This window comes from Coffea arabica, chromosome 2e, assembly GCF_036785885.1.
Source record: "Coffea arabica cultivar ET-39 chromosome 2e, Coffea Arabica ET-39 HiFi, whole genome shotgun sequence".
Lineage (NCBI taxonomy): Eukaryota > Viridiplantae > Streptophyta > Magnoliopsida > Gentianales > Rubiaceae > Coffea > Coffea arabica.
Genome location: NC_092313.1, coordinates 19,068,997 through 19,089,004, shown reverse-complemented (window position 1 = coordinate 19,089,004; position 20,008 = coordinate 19,068,997). Strand labels below are relative to the sequence as shown.

Below are 20,008 nucleotides of genomic sequence, written 5' to 3'. Positions count from 1 at the left end.
ATTGCTCTCCATTGAGAATAATTCAGGCAAATTTCATTGATGAACGTTACATGAGGTTGGACAATAGGAAAACAAAAGAAATGAAGAGAAGAGCTCGTCTGCCCCTTATCCGAAAAGGAAAGATCAATCTCCTGGGACAAAAGACGAACTCCCCCTTCTTCGTTGCTACTTATCAATTGCTTTTTAAAAGACAAATTAGAATCCTACTTCCTAAAGGAAAAAATTGGACATATCCTAACTAATCACCTCCACCAATTAGTCAAGATTGCACATACATGCCAAAATACAATTAGAAGTCCACTTAGAATAGGAAACTTCTTTCCCACGTCTCCGGACTTGAGATACTTGACTCTAGTGCGGCCACACGGATCAAGCAAGAATCTTCATTAATCACTCTTTAATATTCTTCTTGTCATATTCTTACAATTAACATCAATTGCAAAAATATAAGTAGAATCTATCAATTGTTACAATATTTGATCAAAATCAAGGAAAAATAGTCGTAAATTTAATAGCAATTACGCATCCTACCATGAGCCAATACATTATTCAACTTTTAGTGGTCTCCATTTGGATAATTGCAAAAACTCGACTTGGTTGGGTTGGAGGGGGATGGGGCGTAGGGGTGGAGGGTGTAGGGGTTCAAGTGCACTTAGGGAGTAGTTAGCATGAGTTACATGGACACATGCATGAATACTTCCTGGACAGTTGAACATTTCGGAGTGATTCCTTTCCCAGAGGGCAAGCAAGTAGTTTGTTCAAGTTGACTGGTTGAGGACCTGGTTACAATCTTATGCATATAACCTTGACACCATGTCGCAACTAAGAAATACTGCAGTGCCAACTTTCAGTCTCTTAGCATTCTTATTTTGGAAGCAGGAAGAGGAAGCACCTTGGGAGCAAACAGCATCAGTGGACACAGTAGGTGGCAGGCAAGCAGTTGCCAGTGTCAAGCAAATTTCTATGCATCTTGATTATGAGGATGTGGAGATTTTGGATGTCAAGTCCCTAAATTCATTAGAGATGCAGGACGAAGAAGCTGTTGTCCCGAGGGTGCTACATGTTCTAGATTCTGATGCTAGGGACAAAAAGAATGATACTTCTTCAATGTCAATAGAGGAACTTGATTGTTGTGTCGTTGAAGATTCTGTGGAGGAAAATGAGATGTTTGATACCAATGATAAAGAAAATCCTATTTCCTGTGAAGCCACAACTGTGGCCTTTTACGACCTGGAGGTAGAATCTCCCAATAACACAAACATCAAAACTAATCCTAACAAACCGGTTGCTGCATCAGAAGAAGAGCGGGACATAGAAAGTGTGAATATTCTTACTAGTAGTTGTAGAAGACGCGGAAGAATTCTGTCAAAATATTCACATTGTTGAAATGCAATCTAAGTATTTTGGTGGCCCGAGTATTCTTAGTTTACTTGGTTTTGAAAGGCCAAAGTAGGTTTACCTGCGGTCTCGTCCTGAATTCAGAAGAATGGTCATATCATATCATATCATAAGAGGTTTATCGTTGCTATAGTTTTTGGCAAACTTCTTGCTTTAGCTTTTTGGGATATGAGCCAGAGTTTTGAGCTGTGTATATGTGTAAATACATGGATATCTCAATTATCAAATGGTGAGATCTGTAGTGTGCATTGGTTTATATGCATCCTATAAATCTACAAGCATTAACCTCAAATTAGGTCAAATCTAGATAAGTGCTCGGTTCATATTAGGTCAAATCTACAAGCACAAAATCTGGATAATTGGCTAGGGGAGAACATGTTAGACTCCCTGGTGACAAATTAGGTCAAATCTGAATCCTGCTTGTTTAATCTAGGGCATGCGAAACATTGCATTAATTTGAGCTAGATGTGGGGTTTGATTCCTTTTAGCTCTCGTTCGAAAATCTAATTAGGTCCTGTTTATAAGTAGGGTAAAAGTACTATTAGTGCTATTAAGTATTGTTAGTGTTACCTGAAATGTAGCTGGAGCATTTGTTAGGTCAAAAGGCATCACCAGAAATTCAAAGTGTTCATGATGTGTTTGGAATGCGGTTTTGTGAGTGTTTGCTACCTTGACCCTCAATTGATGATACCCAGCCCTGAGGTCCAACTTGGATATATACTTGGTACCATGCAACTCATCTAGCAGTTCATCAACATTGGGAATAGGAAACCTATCCTTGATAGTCAGTTCATTCAGCTTTCTGTAGTCTATACATAGTCTCCAAGTATTATCTTTCTTCTTGAGTAACAGGACAGGAGAAGCAAAGGGACTGGTACTGTGTTTAACAATCCCATTTGTAAGCATTTCTGCAACCTATTTCTCAATTTCTACTTTATGAGAGTGAGGATACCTGTAAGATTTGAGTTTGAAGGGCTCTGCCCCTAGCTTGAGGATAATCTGGTGATCCAACTCCCTCTTTGGAGGTAGTCCTGTTGGAGTAGCAAATATCTGGGAAAACTACTGTAGGATCTCTTCAACTAGCTCTGGGATGTTCTCTTTAAGATCCTTGGTGGAATCTGCTTGCAGGTGTGCACAACATCCCTGTTTCTCCTGGATGAAGGATCTGAGGTCCCTTCCCCTCACAAGCTTCATTGTAGGTTGATTGATGAACCCCTGGAGGTGAAGTAACTCTCCTCTGTTGCTGATTGCAATGTTGAATGTGTGAAAATCAAAGGTGATTGGACTGAATTGGTACATCCAATCCACCCTCAAAATGATATCCCAACTACCCAGCTCCATTATTTTGAGGTCAAACTGAAATTGATAATCCTGTATCCTCTAAGCCACCTTAGGACATGCTGCTCCACTGGTTATGTCAGTTCCATTAGCTAAGGTGACAATGAAGGAACTCATAGCTTAATGAGGTAAATACAGTAGGTTAACAAGCCTGTGATTGATAAAGCTATCAGAACTTCCAGTATCTACTAGGATTTTGACTAGTAGGCCTCATATACTGCCAATCAACATAATTGACTTCCTTATAATGGCACCAGATAAGGCATTTAATGATACTTTAGCCAACTCTACCTGTGAGTTCATCCTGCTCTCCCACTGCATCCTCAAAATCAGTCTCCTTTTCTTCTTTAACACTTAGGTAGTTCAAATCTTTTGTCTTACACTGATGCCCCATTCCAAACTTCTCTCCACACCTATAGCACAGACTATTTTTACGTCTGTACTACAATTCTTCAGCTGAAAGTCTTCCAACCTCCTTATGTACAGATTCAGTTTTCCTGGTATTGGGAGTTATTGCAGGGAGTCTGTAAGAACTGGGCAGGTTTTGTCCATTAGATTGACTCTTATACATCCCAAACTTAGGTTCCAATGCAATCTTGCCAAAGATTTTAGGCTTATTACATTGTATCTCCAGTGCATATTCTTGTAATTCAACTACTTCAAATGCTTTTTACAATGTCTGTGGTTTGAACATCTTCACCATGAGCTTGGTCTCATCCTTCAATCCACTGATAAAACTGGAAACGAAATAGGATTCATCTAGCTTGGGATTCCTGATCAGCAGCAATGTTTTCAGTTCTTCAAATTTTTCCTCATATTCCTCCACTGTTCCTACTTGCTGCAGTTTGTTAAACTCCTTTACTATCTCAAGTGATCCTTTTCCAGAGAATCTCTCACATAACAACTCACTAAATTCCTCCCAAGTTAGTCCAGGTTTAGCTAGTTTCATTCCATGGAACCAGTTATCAGCTTTGCCTTTTAAGAACATTTCTATTAAATCTACTTTCTAGCAAGCAGGTATCTGATAATTCAAGAAGTATTTATGACATTTTCTGAGCCATTCTCTAGGGTTCCCAGTAGAGAACATTGGCAACTCCAATCTAGATAAATTAGGAGTGAATATCCTACCTCTGGATTCTTGCTGGTGACCTGCCAATTTAGTTGGAGTCGTCAATCGCAAATGCGAGGGTGGAGTTGGCAGAAGGGGTTCAGAAGTCCCTTCTTTGTTTTCCTAGGATCCTTTTTCCTTCATCATCACCTTCATTAGTGCGCTGAACTTCTGCTCCAACTAGGGGTGCTGTCGAGTCGAGTCGAGCTCGAGTAGTGCATTACTCGAGGCAAAAATAACTAAGCTCGAGCTCGAGCTCGAGCTCGTCAAACTTTTAAAATTCGAGCTCGAGCTCGTCAAGCTTTTAAAATTCGAGTTCGAGCTCGAGTTCGACATCAATTTATGGAACTCGAGTTCGAGTTTAATTAAATATAATTAATTCAAGTCAAGCTCAATCGAGTTTAGTCGAGCTCAATCAAGTCTAATCAAGCTCAAGTAATAAAAATTAATATTTTATATATAATTTTAAATAAAGGATATTATTGACATTTCACAATAATAAAAATTAAAATATATATTATAAAAAACTCGATAGAACTCGTCGAACTCTCGAGTATCATATTTTCAAGATCGAGCTCGACTCGATAGCTCTAACGAGTAGCTCGAGCTCGAGCTCGAGCTTGGTCAACCGAGCTCGAGCTCGAGCTGCTGACCAAGTAGCTCGCGAGCTCGAGCCGAGCTACGTGGTTCAGCTCTAGCCCTAGCTCCAACTTACAGAACTTCCGGTCCAGATTCCTTACCATTGCCTCTAATCTAGAGTTACTCTTCTCCATCTCCTCCTAGAGTCTTTGCTGCGACTCATTCTGCCCAGAGGTATGCAGAGTGGCCATGGTTTCGGCCAGTTCCTGGAGTCGACTCTCTTGCTTCCTCAGTTGATTTTCTAGAGATCGGTACCTTGTGTTTTCTGCCATGGCAGTCCCTCTTTCTCAGCAGCCAAGGATTGGCTGCTCTGATACCAACTGTCAGGCTCTGAGCTTGAACCACCCCAATGGCGCTACAATGGCGGCTGAAAAATTAACAGAGAGAAAGAGAGAGAAGCAATAACAGAAAGAAAGAGAATAAGAATTGGAAGTTGCATTCAGACAAAAATCTTAACTAACTTCTGTTACAATCAATGGAGGGTATTTATATAATTTTTTTTTAACCGACTACAATTACTACTAATCGTCAATTAGTGAAACGACGCCGTTCCCTGAGCCTGAGACCTGTGTGTTCAAAACGCCAACCCCTGTGAATAAAACGACACTGACTTATTGGTAAGTTCTTGACACAAAGTCCTAGAAACCTACAAACTACAAAACTCTAATATCCTAAAATCTGAATCCCATCTGTCTTCTGTAACATATTATGCTTCATCTCATGATACCAGCTTATCTCATCCTAATTAACCTGGCATTCAATAGCAATAACAAAAGTATGTTTTGACTTGTTATGTTAGTTCTGAATCTATCATATCCCAAAAACTAGCGTATATACATGTGTGTGCATGTCTCTACTGTACTGTTTTGATGCCTTGGTATGCGCAGCTGGTAGGAACATGGATAGCATTTCATGGCCTGATTGATCCATGATTGAATATCTTCAATAGTTGAAAAGGTCATGGAAATAAATGTAACTACATAGTGATAACATACTTCCTTTCTAATGGAAGTATGACTTGGCTCCTGATGAACTCGTTAATAAAAATGGGAACTGTTTAGGTAATGAATCATATATTTCAAATAAAATAAGACAGTTTTGAGTAACCAAATGCATTTGGGACCATACAATTCCCTTTGATTTAAGAATCATTAATTTGTAGCCATTGCCATTTTAATATTGCACGGCAATTGTTTGACAAACGAAAAGTGACATTAGGGATGAATTCCTAGCATGTGTTATTTTAATGTGCTACCAAAAGGAAAGTACAGTGATAAAGAATTTTGACTTGTATGTCTTGACATCAAAGAATCAAGGGTAAAATACAAGGAACCCCCCTATGGTTTCGCGAAAAGACATGGAACCCCCCCATCGTTTAAAAACATACACATAAACGCCCTAAACTTCATAACTAAAGTGGAAATAGACTTCTTAACCGGCTGAGTTACCGGCTGCAGGTCGAATACCCAAAATACCCTCATTTATAATAGAGAGGGAGAGAAAATGAACAACTGACTCTTTTCTCGTTCATCCTGTGTAAGAAAAAAAACCCTAAGACAAGGGATTTGTATACTAAATTGTTGCTGAAATATCGTGAATCTGAGTTAAAAAAGCCGTGGCTGCATTCGATCGCGAAGAAGGGAGTGACAGATTGGTGGTTGTATCTGATCGTGAAGCAGCATTCGGTCACGAAGAAGGGATAGACAGATTGGTGAGGAAATCTGATCGTGAAGCTTGTTCGACATTTCTAGGTAAGAATCAGAACTTATTGTTCAACATTCAGTCCATTTAATGTTTAGGATTTGTAATCCTTTTCCAATTTGTTTATTCCTTTTCCACATTACCCCACATTATCCCATATCTGTCATTTTTATAGTTGGTGGTCCATATTTAGGTGATTTATCAGAGAAAATGGGGTTTAAAAATGTAAAGATCTTAACTTTTTTAGCTTTTTTTGGAGAATGTGGGTCTTTTTTGGAGTATGTGGTTGATGTCAGGAGAAAATAATATGTGTCGGGTTTGGATTTGACTACAAATCAGATTTCACTTAATAATCTGATTATTGTTATAACTAATTGTTGTTATAATCTGAAAGTGTGATGTAGCTTAATATAGTTTATTAATCTATATTTGAATTCTAAAAGTGTTGATTAAATAATTTAGGTTGGGGACCATGTCAGATCCTTTTAGGACAGTGGATATCCACATGCACTATGGTGGGCGGTTTATACATCATCCCAATATTAGGTATACAAGTGATTTAGTGACAGTGTTTCACAATTGCGACCCTGATGAGTTATCAACATTTTTATTATTCAACCTGTACTCCAAAATTGAAAAAGAAGCGGCATGTGCAAAATTTTGGTATTCCATTCCAGACCATGATGTGGATGTAGGTGTTATCCCAATAAATGATGACGTGGACATAGAATTGTTGACTACCTGTTATGAAGGGCTTCCTTATATGCATATATATGTAGAGTCAGGTCAGTGGCCTCTCAAAATTATCTCACCAGATGGTAAGCTCTTATTCGAAAGAGTGACGAATGATGGTCCACTTGCTTTATCGTACAATTAAGGTTCTTCAGAGATAAATTCAGATCTGACTAGAAAAGGTGCTGGAGCTTCACAAAATCCTGTTGATCTGACTGATTTTGAACCATATATTAGTGATACAAGAGGGCAAGAAAATAATTTAGATGGCCCAACTGCTGTAGAAACTAATGATGGCACACAAAATCCCTTCGAACCAACTAAGAAAAACAGAAGAAAGGGTGGTAAAACTCCATCGAGGAAGAGACAAACTGTGGTGCAACCTGTGAAGAGAGCAGTTAGAAAAACTGTCAGAAAATTATTTCAGCAAACAACCAGAATAGATGCTGTCGACAGCCAGCAAGAGGTTTCTTCAGTGAACCAAAGTAAAGAAGAATGTGAAAATCAATGTAACTTTGACAGAACCTCTGTTGAGACCAATCAAGTCAACAATGAACAACATTGTGACTTTGACAGAACCTCTGTTGAGAAGAATCAAGTCAACAATGAACAGTAGCATCACAGTGATGGAAATGAAGAACCTGATCCGAATTGGTTGAGAGAGGGCCTAGAATTTGCAGAAGATGAGGACATGTTTGCAACTGCTGGTTCAACTGTACCTCAAACAAATCAGCAAATTGGTGACTTGAATGAGCAGCAGCAACAACATCAGCAACTACAAGATGAGGAGTCCACAGCACAGCATCAACAAACTGAAGACTTGAATAAGCAGCAGCAGCAACATGAGGAAGCACAAGGTGAAGAGTCCACAGCACAGCATCAGCATGGAGGAGACCAACCTATTGGCCCTGACAGTGAGGATTGGAATGAACCTGTGACTGCAGATGAAGACTTCCTATATTCTGGTGATGAAAATGGGCCTGACTACTCATATTTCAATGCTTCAGTGGAGTTTAACAAGCCAAATTTTGAATTAAAGATTGGGAAGAAATTCACTCATTTTACAAAATTTAGAGAAGCACTTGTGGAATGGAACATTAGAGAGGGATACGAAGTTTTATATATCAACAATGACAGTTGGAGGATAACTGCCAAATGTGCAAAAGGATGTTCTTGGAGGATTCATACAAGCAGAGTTAATAGGACTGACACTTTTCAGATCAAAACACTAAAGGGAGAGCATCATTGCGGCAGAGAGTACATTAACAAGCATGCAAGCTCAACTTATCTGAGTAGAAAGTTTCAAGAGAAGGTTCGAGATGACCCTAATTGTAGCTTGGATGGCATTATTAATGATGCCAGAAGAAGATTCATGGTTAATATAAGTAGCAAAAAAGCATACAGGACTAAGAGGAAGGCCAGGGAGGCAATCAAAGGTTGTGATATGGAGCAATATGAACGGCTGTGGGATTATGCTGCCACGGTTAGACAGTCAAATCCAAACAGTCATATAGCTATACAAATGGACAGGAGGTCTATTGAGGAAAGGGCAACATTTCAAAGGCTGTTATATGGCTTGAGTGCTCTTAAAAGGGGCTTTCTTGCAGGTTGTAGACCAATCATTGGCCTAGATGGTTGCTTTTTGAAGGGGCCCTTTGGAGGTCAACTGTTAGCAGCACTTGGAAGGGATGGGAATGACAATATGTTTCCCATAGCCATTGCCATTGTTGAAGCAGAAAACTATAATAGTTGGACTTGGTTTTTGAAGGAACTGATTACTCATATTGGAAGGGGCAATGTAGTGCTTTATACCTTCATTTCTGACAGGCAAAAAGGACTGGTACATGCTATAGAGGAGCTATTTCCTAGTGCAGAACACAGATTTTGCCTTAAGCATCTGTTTGAGAATTTTAAGGCAAAGTTCAAAGACAGTGAACTGAGAGAATTGTTTTGGGCTACTGCATCAGCAACTAATGGTGATGATTTCAAGAGAGCATTGAATGCTTTGGAGATAGCTCAGCCACAAAATGGAGAGAACCTTACTGCTGCTGGTTGATTAAAAAGGCTGCCATATCATTTGTGGTCTAGAGCACATTATGGAATGGCTGCTAAGACTGATATTTCAGTCAACAATCTGAATGAGAGTTTCAACAACTACATTTTAAAAGCAAGAGACGAGCCAATTGTGACTCTTCTTGAATTTTTCAGAAGAAAGTTAATGCAACGATTGACATTGAAGAGGCAAGGCATGGAGAAATATGGAGGCAGATTGTGTCCAAACATTGTTGAGAAGTTAGCTAAAAGTGTAGAGAAGAGCAGACATTGTATTGCTGTATTTGATGGTATTGAATCATTTGAGGTTGATGGTTTCAACAGAACCTCCGTTGTGAACTTGCAACGTAGAAGCTGTTCATGTGGTGTATTCCAGTTGACTGGAATTCCATGTGTGCATGCTATTTCTGCCATTCAAAGCATGCGGATGAAGGTTGAAAACTATGTCGATGAGTGCTATAGTAAAGAGGCATACTTGAGGGCATATGCTTATAGCATTGGAGCTGTTCCATCCAAAGAACACTGGATTGATAGTGGAATGCAGCTGTTAAATCCACCATTTGTGAAGAAACAACCTGGGAGACCTAAAAAACTTAGGAGAAGAGGTCCGGATGAACCGAGAGATCCACAAAGAGCTTCCAAAAAGGGGTTGCCAGTATACTGTAAGAGATGTTTAAAAGCTGGCCATAATAGGAGAACTTGTAAGGAACCTCCTCATCCCAAATCCAAGTTGTACAAGGTACATTTAAGTACTTGAATTTTTCTTGCACTATGTACTCTTGATAATTATTCCAGCAGTAAATTTTTTACTCTGGTTGCAGGCTCCAGCAAGCAATACCCAGCGAGGGGCAAGAACAGCTTCCACTTCAGCCCCAACCAGAGAAGCACCAGTGCATCAAGCATCTCAACAAAGCAGCACTGCTGCAGTTACTGATAACAACCCTAGTTCTCGATCCAAAAGATTTAAGCGAAATTAGAATTAGGAATGTTATTTTTAGGACTTGTGTCCATGTAAACAAGTTGTAATGGTATATATGCTATCTTTAGAGCAGACATTGTATAATGGATTAACATATTTTGTAAGTGATGCTTTTTTTTGTAATGACATTATTGGCATTATTGCTCTTTTTTGTAATGCCATATATTGGATTGTGGTTATCATATTATGACTATCCAAATTACAATTGGTTCATGAGTAAACAGGTTGTATGGTTATTATCTTTCTTTCAGACAGGAATACAAATCATGACAAAATTTAGAATTTTTTCATAAACTAAAATTATTACATTATTTGGTACATCATTATACTGCCACTAACCAAACTACTATTTTCTATAAGCAGCAATAACTAGAGATAGACAACAAATATTTTTTCATAAACTAAAATTATTACATTATTTGGTACATCATTATACTGCCACTCACCAAATTACTATTTTCTATAAGCAGCAATAACTAGAGATAAACAACAAATAATAAGAGACAAAATCATTATCACTTTCAACAACCCCACAGTGCCTTCAACCGTGCTCAACTTTGCATGTAGCCCCAACAAAATGTCACCATTGTTCACAGCCAGCACACCTTCATTACTGTTCACTCTTGAAGAGAATCCAGAACTTTCATCTAATCTTGTTTCTGGACTTTTACTAGTACATTCATTGCCCATTCCATCCTTTCTTAGAGGATTGCACCATGCCCAAAAGGAGCAGGATTGATTTTCACAAATGTAATACAGCCTACCTTTTGAGGGTTTGTTGGACTCCACGATCTTGATTTTTGCTCTTTTCTTGCAGAAGCACCGAGACCATTCATACCTTAGATCTGTCAAACCTCCTTCAAAATTTGCAGAAGTGGACATGACGACTTCGATATACTCAGAAGTAGATCTTCTCCCTTTTTCCTTTCACTCTTTGATAGCTTCAAATCTATTCTCCCCTAATATGTAGTGCCTTCTATATAGTAATTGAAGGGTAGCTTGGGAATGAAACTCACGATCTTTTCAAAAGAACCTCGCAGACCCATCATCAGTAGTTCGTTCAGCCGGTTATAGGTCTATTTCCACTTTAGTTATGAAGTTTAGGGCGTTTATGTGTATGTTTTTAAACGATAGGGGGGTTCCGTGTATTTTACCCAAGAATCAATTATTCCAATTCTCGTGCTTCACAACTCAAAAGCAGCAAAAATTTTTATCATTAAATTCGTGAATATTCCGAGTTCTGTAAATCATTTTTGTTTTTGTGACTAAGATGCTCTTCAAAGGAGCCAGTTATCATTGACGTAAAGTTTATCATATTTCTGACAGCTCAGAAATATTCAAGACTTTTAGGGTAGGGATTTGGGTCGGTGAGCTTAATTTTCTTTTCTTTTCTTTTTCCTTTTTGGGGTGTGTTTTTGATCCGTGGGAAAATTGTTTACCTTCTGCATCCACCACCATCTAGGGCCTGAAAAAATTTGTCCGCTTTGATCATTGAAGACGTGGGGTCGTTTGTTTGCGTTCCAGCAATATGATCGCCCGTACTCATTGGAAAGTTTTTGTCCAGAAGCCTGCATAATCAGAAACATTTCATCGCGGGCGGACAGGTGTAACAGATTAAAGGCCGTACTTGATTACTGTGCATAATAAATTTGTGGATTGCAAATGCTGTATATCCCCACAGTTCCCTATTTGGTGTCACTACCATGAATCCCCAAGTTCATTTATAAACAGAGGTACTGTTGGCTGTTGTACTGGTGTCAGTGGGATATAAAGGGAATGCTCCTGAAACATGTGTGTTCTTTTTTTCTTTTATTGGGTAAGAGAATCACGTCCTTTCAGGAATCAATTCAAGGCCAAAGAACACATACGAACCCGAAAGACGAGTTGATTCCAGATATTTTTTTCAACAAAGCTTGAGCAACCGTCAAAATAATATACGGTTTGTTTCATTAAACGAAATTTAATCCAGTACTGGCTACTAATGTGTTTTTCTATTTAGACTTTATTATCGAACTTTACTAGCCATTCCCAGCGGGCAAAAACAATCAAGGATGACAAATCAAAATTTTTTGTCCTCTATTTGGTATTTTTGCCTAATTATCCCTTTATTTCATAACTGGCAGTTGGTGCTGTGAAAAAATTCTTTTAACTTTTTTACCTCCTTCAAGAGAGTCTCTAATTCTTACCTTGCGAAAGGAGGATTTGAGAAGGTTTATATAGTGGAATTAGAAGCTCTATAAGTAATTATTTGGTTAATGTCGCTGCCAAGAATATGCAAAAACTTTAAAATTAGACAGCTAACATTTGGCTACATAATTTTATGGACCAGTTCAGTTGCAACTTTAATTAAGACTACCTCTCGGTTGTGCTCAAAATAAATATCTTTACAAATAAGGTTGAATTTTTTCTAATCTATTCGGAAGCTCCATTTTTGCAGCATTTCTAGCGATCTTGTTCATGTAAAAGAAATGCCGACTGCCAAAAAAAAAAAAAAAAAAGAATTTAAGAAGCCCTTTGAGTTCCAAAATCTTAAGAGGGAGGGAGAGTTATGGTGTGCGTTATAAAAGCTTTTGAGTACGCAATTAGAAGTTTCTTCTGAACCTTTCCCAAGGAATAGCTGGGGTGGTTTAAAAGACTGAAACCGATAAAAACTTGTTTGGCTTACCAATCTAAGCAGAACATCCATTCAACAATAAGTTTGTTGTCGGTTTTTTCACAATTATAAATAGGCAGTCCATCTGCCATATACCAATACCATACGTAACCAGTGTGATTAATGTGTTACTGGGATCATTACTAGCGTAGAAAATTCAATGGCGATCATCAACTTGCCGGTTCCCACCAATTCTTCCACCCCTCTTTGGGAAGTGAATAAACATAACCATCTCAGTTCCTGTCTCCCTTCCGGGCGAGCTACGTTCACTACTTTTCGTGCTGCAGCCATGAGAAATGCAACTATGGCAGCGGCTAACGTCCGAGAGCAAAGTGGTCAGAAGCAGCAGCTCATTAATAGACGCTCAGGGAACTACGAAGCTCCACTCTGGGAATTCGATTACATTCAGTCGTTAAAAAATGAATATGCGGTACTGATCATCTTTCCATTAATTATATCTATATATATTGCTCGTAACTTGTGAACAGAATTTTGGTTGTTGAAACAATAATAAATGTGAAATGAAGGGTGATATTTACGTCAGTCGGGCTAATGAGTTGAAGGAGCAAGTGAAGATGATGCTTGACGAGGGAGATATGAAGCTGCTGGATTGCATGGAGCTTGTCGACGGGTTGGAAAGGCTAGGACTGGCTTATCACTTTGAGGGTCGAATCAACAGACTATTAAGCAGCGCGTACAAAGCTATTCATGAAGGCAATCATAAAAGAAACAAAGAGGATTTGTATGCGGCTGCTCTTGAATTTAGAATCTTCAGGCAAAATGGTTTTAACGTCCCTCAAGGTCCTTGACTATATATCATATGTTATTTGTTAGTTATTTCTTGTCCGTGTCTCTTTCTCTCTTTTTTTTTCCTCTGTATTGTATTTATTAGATATCTTAATAAATGGTCGCAGATATATTCAATGATTTCATAACTGAGGATGGTGAATTTGATGAAAGCCTTTCTGAGGATACAATGGGACTGCTAAGTTTGTATGAAGCATCTTTCCTGTCGTTGGAAGGTGAAGCCACCCTGGATTTGGCAAGGGAATTCACAACTAAGCACCTCAATAATTATCTAGGCAAGGAAAATACTGATCAAAATCTCAGGATTTTAGTGTACCATGCACTAGAGCTTCCCCTGAGGTGGAGAGCGCCGAGGATAGAAGCTAGGTGGTACATCGATGCATACGAGAGAAGTCCCAACGTGAATCCTACTCTACTTGAGCTTGCAAAAATAGACTTCAACATTGTTCAAGCAATACATCAGCAGGACCTAAAACATGTGTCCTGGTAATTGGAGTTTGATTTTATAAATATTAGTGCTTGCATAGATTTATGATGGCATCTTGAGCTGAGTACGTATTATTATGTGTATGTGTGTAACTCATCCAGTTTAATTTCTTGTTGCGTGTAAAAAGGTGGTGGAAGAACATACGAATCGCGGAAAAGTTGACATTTATCAGGGACAGGATAGTGGAGAATTTCTTTTGGGCAATAGGAGCTGTCTTCGAGCCTCAGTACGGAAGTTGTCGAAGAATGCTCACCAAGGTCTTTGCTTTGATTACAATGATAGATGACATATACGATGTTTATGGAACTTTGGAAGAATTGGAACTTTTTACTGATGCAGTTGACAGGTAAGCAAATTAATAATAGCCAAGTACTTATTTAAAAAAAAAAAAAACTAGCCATAGATCATGCAAAATTATAACACGTACTTTTTGTCAATATTCAGGTGGGATGTCAAAGCCATAGATCAACTTCCAGACTACATGAGAGTTGGATATCTTGGATTTTTCAATTCCATCAACGAGATGGCCTATGACGCTCTCAAAGAGCAAGGCGTACATATAGTGGAATACCTAAGAAAAGTGGTACCTATCTGAAAAATTATGTGTTTAATTTGCTCGTAATTAAGGGAAAAATGAAAATTTGTGGTCTCTCTTTAAATGTTGCTAATTAAGTTTATTCGTCTCATGTTTGTCACTTCAATTGTCCTTAATTACCAGTGGGCAGATCTGTGTAAAGCATACTTACAAGAGGCAAAATGGTACTACGCTGGATACACACCAACAGTGGAGGAATACCTGGAAAATGCATGGGTTTCAATGTCGGTTCCGGTAATGTTAATGCATGCTTATGCAGGGGTTACCAATCCCATGAATAAGGAAGCCATGGATGTCCTAGACACCCACGATATCGTTCGCTGCTCTTCATATCTTCTACGATTTGCAGATGATTTAGGAACATCACCAGTGAGTCTTGAGATTCTCTGCATGTTGTATACAATCAAGGAATATTCTAGTAGCTAGCTTATAGTAATGCTTAAATATATATATACAACATTCTTGTTTTCCTATGTTTAATTACCTCCTCAAAACCTGGCTAGCATTATCACTTGAAATAGAATTAGCGAAGATTTTGGTTTTTCATTTGTTGGACTCATTATCCGTTGAACTAGGGGGAGATGAAAAGAGGTGATGTCCCGAAATTGGTGCAATGTTACATGAAGGAAGCAGGTTGTTCAGAAGAAGAGTCGAGGGAACATGTATGGTTTTTGCTGAGGGAGACGTGGAAGAAGATGAACAAGGACAGTGAATGGGCGGAATCGCCTTTTTCCAAGACTTTTGTTACAGCTGCAAAGAACTTTGGAAGAGTGGCCCTGGTGATGTACCAATACGGAGATGGGCATGGCCTTCATTCCAATCCTGAGGCTAAGGATCGCATCTTGGCATCACTCTTCTCCCCAGTCCCGCCTGCGTAGAGAATGGGCTGAATCACGTACGTGCAGAAACAAGCAGGCTCTGTTGATGATCATGAATTTGGAAGTAAATGGTTAAACCTCTCTTTCTCTCCCAGATATCTAATCTGTATTGAAGAAGAAATAATCAGTTCTATATTTGGACAGAGTTTGTTCGCATAATAATCGTAGTGTTTTCTTGTTGTACATGAAATTCTGTGTTATTGAGTTATGGTAAGTATATGTGTATGAATGGACCCGCCAGGTGCGTTTCATCACTAGTGTCATTTCAAAATTACTTTCAGGCCCAGGCACCCAACATCGATGTTAATGAGTGGAAAATTATTAAAGGGGTGTTTTGGGGGGGGGGGGGGGGGGGGGGGGGGTTGGAAAATTAAAATTTTAAAAATCATTTTAACTAAACAAAATCAAACGAAAGAAAATTTAAATTAATTCAATAATAAGCAAACTCTAACTAAGGACAAAACTCCGGTAGTGGTTCGTACAACCGCTCATTAATGCAATAATAATCTCATTTATTCGTTTATAAACATGTAATAATTACCAAATATGCGATCACAATATGCGAAATAAAAAGATAATTGAAAAATATATTTACAAAAAACGTAAAAAATTTTCTACCAAAAATCACAATTCCTAAATTTGCTAATTACAAAAACTCGACTTGATTGGGTTGGAGGTGTAGGGGGTCAGGTGCACTAGTTGATCAAATATATTATTTCATACACAAATGAGTGTCATGCGTAGCATATCACTTTTAATATAAATGATATTCCTCCGAGAATTTCATTAGTTGAATGCATGGAACTTTCTAAATTCTCACGTCTAAAGGCCATATAAGAAAAAACTTAATTTCTCATGTCTAAATCATGGCGGTAATCTAATCGAGAGGCGTGAAATCCTTGGAATACAATATGTTATGATGTTGGCATTTCGATTTATCTGTACACATCAATGAACGAATAAAAGTTAACCATATGGTGCACCGAAATGGTGGGATGCATGAAAGTATTTAGGATTGCAAACCAACTGAGTGGTTCGTAACCGGCTTTTGAGTTGAACTTGGCTCGATTGAGTTATATATTGACTCGTTGAAGCCCGGAAAGTATCTGGTAGTAGAACAATTGATTAAACATAAGAAGGTCAATAAATTGTAAATGAGATGATAGGCTTCAGTGACTTGCAAACCTCCACAACTGAACTGGATACAATTACTAATTTTCCTATTCACTTTAATTTATATTTATAATGAAGTGGACACGAAAAGGACATGCCGGCGGCACAGCGAGGAGCATTAACTGTTAAAAGTTTGGACAAAAAGTATCAGTGTTTGAGACGAAAGGAATCTAGCCAGTAGGCAGGGACTTCTAAAATAACCGGTCCTGATTGAATAATGCAGTGTAAAGAGCAATATAACCGATATAGATACAATTATATAGTGCAGGCAGCGTAAAGAGCAATATAACAACAGATACAGCTTCTTCTCAATAAACACAATTTTCCAATTTAAGATTTCATTTAATACTATTTAGTTTGGCTTCATTCATGTTCAACCACCTCAAGCCCCTCCAAAAAAGAAAGGAAAAATCCCTTTCATCCTCGACAATTTCCTATAAGTGGTGCATCATTTATTTTGCCACTTCCTCCCAATAGGAGAGACCAACCGATGATGAAGATGATGATGATGGAAGTTAAGGTTCTATCTAGGAAGCTCATTCAACCATCAACTCCTACTCCCCATGACCTTAGAAACTTCCGTATAGCTTTCACTGATGAAATGTCTCCAACAGCGAACGTCCCACTGATTCTCTACTATGTCAACAACAGCAGCAAAGCTGACGACAAGACTAGGATCAAACAGTTGCTGGAGACCTCGTTAGCTCAGGTATTACCCCAGTTCTACCCTCTAGCAGGAAGGTACGTCGAGGAAAGTCGCCTCATTGATTGTAGAGATCAAGGTGTTCATTACGCAGAAGCACAGGTCCTGAACTGCCATCTGCATCAACTTCTTGGACCGGAGATGAAACCTGAGCAGCTCAACGATCTCCTTCCGTGCCCGCTTTACGCCGTTGATGGAGTCACGGATCCACTGTTGTCAATTCAGGTTAGCACGTTTGAATGTGGTGGTATGGCGATCGGCGTGTGCATTTCCCACAGGATTGCAGATGCAGCCACCCTGGGCACATTTCTCTGTGCCTGGGCTGATGCATGCAGTCTAGAAGAAGGCAGAGAAAACGTCTGCCCGGTTTTCAATTCCTCCCATTACTTCCCTGGAAGAAACTTGCCTAAGCTTGAGCTTCGAATCCCACAAACCAATGGCCAGGATGTCCCTAAGATATTGACGAGGAGGTTTGTGTTTGATGGAAGGGCGATAAGCAAAATTCGGTCCAAAGTCTTGATGAACTGCGAAAATGGCACAACCAAGCATCAGTATACAAGAGTGCAATTGGTTTCCGGCCTCTTTATAAGGGCTCTTCTTGGACTTGATCGAGCAAAATATGGACGTTCAAGAGCTTCACTCATTACGCATACAGTAAATTTGAGGAACAAAACTTCTCCACCTATTCCAAAACATTCTTGTGGGAACTTCTGTACTTTCGCGGTAGCCAATTGCGCCGCGGAGCAAGCCAAAAGCCCAGGGCTTCAAGGCACTGTAAATCTTGTTGGGGATGCAGTCAGGAAAACCGCAGCAGATTGCGCGAGAATTCTCAACTCTGGGGAGGATGGAAACATGGTGATCATCGATTCCTTTAAACATGTCACTGAAATTATATGCAACAGTGGTGGAGATCTGAATGTTATTATGTTTACTAGCTGGTGCCGGTTTCCACTCTACGAAGTTGATTTTGGGTGGGGAAAACCGATTTGGATAAGCCCTGCTAGCATACCTGCACCGAATTCTTGTGTGATGATGGACACCAAAGATGGCGATGGCATCGAAGCATGGTTGAGTTTGGACGAGAAAGATATGTATATGCTCCAACAGGATCACGACATCACAACTTTTACGGCCGCCTGAATGGGCTGAAAGTTTGCATTATTGCCACAATCGTACGCCCTTTTTTTTTTGTACTTTGGTTTCTATATTTCATGATTCATCAAGGATGAGGACATGACTACGTCCAAAACCTGATGTGTCAAACCAATGAATGAGTTGCTGATTAATTACTAAGAACTTTGATTAAATATTAGGGTACGTAGCTAAAATTGACGTTTGCTTTGATTGCTGCTACTATTAATTAAGTTGCACCGCCCTTTTTCTGGTCAAATATGCAAGTTGTAGAAAAAAATTTCAAAGTCTTTGTTTTTCTTGTTTTTTGGTTACAGAAGATTACTATAAACCACAATGGGGTCACATAATCAACAAATTAACCACAAATGGTTGAAATTACAATTCAATAATATTACAAATAAACCTAAATAATAGGAAAAGAGACTAGATCACATATACTAAGACTTGGAGCCTCTAATATTCCCTTTCATGATGAATTAATTGAGTTAGACAACTTGAATCCAAGATTCTTTAATTTACTCTTAAAAAGGCTTCGAGAAGTAGAAAGTACAGTCAGTGCAAGTCTATATCCATGGACAGTTATGCAGAAAAACCTTTTCTACTTACAATATACAGTAAAAATGACATTGGACTTTAGGAGTTAGTGTAGTGCTGATTTAAGCGAAAATCTGAGAACGACCCATATCGCAGTAGGAGTGTGAATCGGAATCGAAGTCGGTAATTCGAAACTTTGAAATCGAAATTTTTTAAAATTTTGGCATCAGAATTTCCGACCGAATTTGATTTCAAATTCACCAACTTCGAATTCAATTTGGAATTCGGTAAATTTCGATTTCACCGAATTCAGGTATATAAAAATTAATATTATAATATAAATGTTTTATTACATATATATATATATGAAAAATTACTTTGAAATCGAAATAAGAATTCCGAATCACCGAATTCAAGAATATAAAAATTATTATTATAATATAAATGTTATATTACATATATATATATAATATTATATATGTATATATAAAATATTATATATGTTTATATATATATATATGAAAAACGAATTTGAAATCGAAATAAGTATTTCGAATTTCGATTTCGAATTGTGAATTGTGAATTTGAAATCAAAAATTCGAAATCAGAAATTCCGATTTGAAAAATTCTATTACCGAATTCAAACCAAATTCACATAATTAAAAATAGAAAAACCCAATTTCAGTTCCGAATTTTGAATTACCGATTTCAAAAATTCTAAATTCAATTCAGCCGATAAATCAGAATTTTTCGATTTTGTACACTTCTATATCGTAAGATATACAAAAAAAAAATTAGATTTACCCGATAAAAACATTAAAAAAATTAGGAAGATGTCCAAAGGATATTAAAAAAAAAAAGAACTACAAATATGCTCACCTATACATAAAACGTAGATAGATGAAGTTATTATGGTAAACATTGAATAGAAATAGTGTTGTTAAATGAAACGAGTAACTTGAAAGTTTGAATAAGTTTGAATAGGCTCTGCTTGATAATGCTCGAACTTGGTTCGTTAATTTCATTAAACGAGTCGAGTTCGATCTAAAAATTTATTCGATTAATTAACAAGTCAAGTCAACTCGAATAGTTTGTTA

At 38.2% G+C, this 20,008-nt stretch overlaps 3 protein-coding genes across 3 annotated transcripts; all 3 read left to right on the top strand.

Moving 5' to 3' along the window:
* Positions 1-7,607: 7,607 nt before the first annotated feature.
* LOC140036139 (uncharacterized) lies at positions 7,608-8,972 on the top strand. The gene has a single exon (XM_072077438.1). The coding sequence runs from the start codon at positions 7,608-7,610 to the stop codon at positions 8,970-8,972; it is 1,365 nt and encodes a 454-aa protein (XP_071933539.1).
* A 3,656-nt stretch (positions 8,973-12,628) lies between these two features.
* Positions 12,629-15,621, top strand: LOC140036802 (limonene synthase, chloroplastic-like). The gene is made up of 7 exons (XM_072079588.1): positions 12,629-13,030; positions 13,128-13,401; positions 13,515-13,893; positions 14,022-14,240; positions 14,339-14,477; positions 14,613-14,858; positions 15,065-15,621. The coding sequence occupies exons 1-7, from the start codon at positions 12,761-12,763 to the stop codon at positions 15,365-15,367; spliced, it is 1,830 nt and encodes a 609-aa protein (XP_071935689.1). The 5' UTR covers positions 12,629-12,760; the 3' UTR covers positions 15,368-15,621.
* A 1,412-nt stretch (positions 15,622-17,033) lies between these two features.
* Positions 17,034-18,383, top strand: LOC113728702 (pelargonidin 3-O-(6-caffeoylglucoside) 5-O-(6-O-malonylglucoside) 4'''-malonyltransferase-like). The gene has a single exon (XM_027253071.2). It carries the CDS (start codon positions 17,034-17,036, stop codon positions 18,381-18,383), a length of 1,350 nt encoding a protein of 449 aa, XP_027108872.1.
* The last annotated feature ends 1,625 nt before the right edge of the window (positions 18,384-20,008 follow it).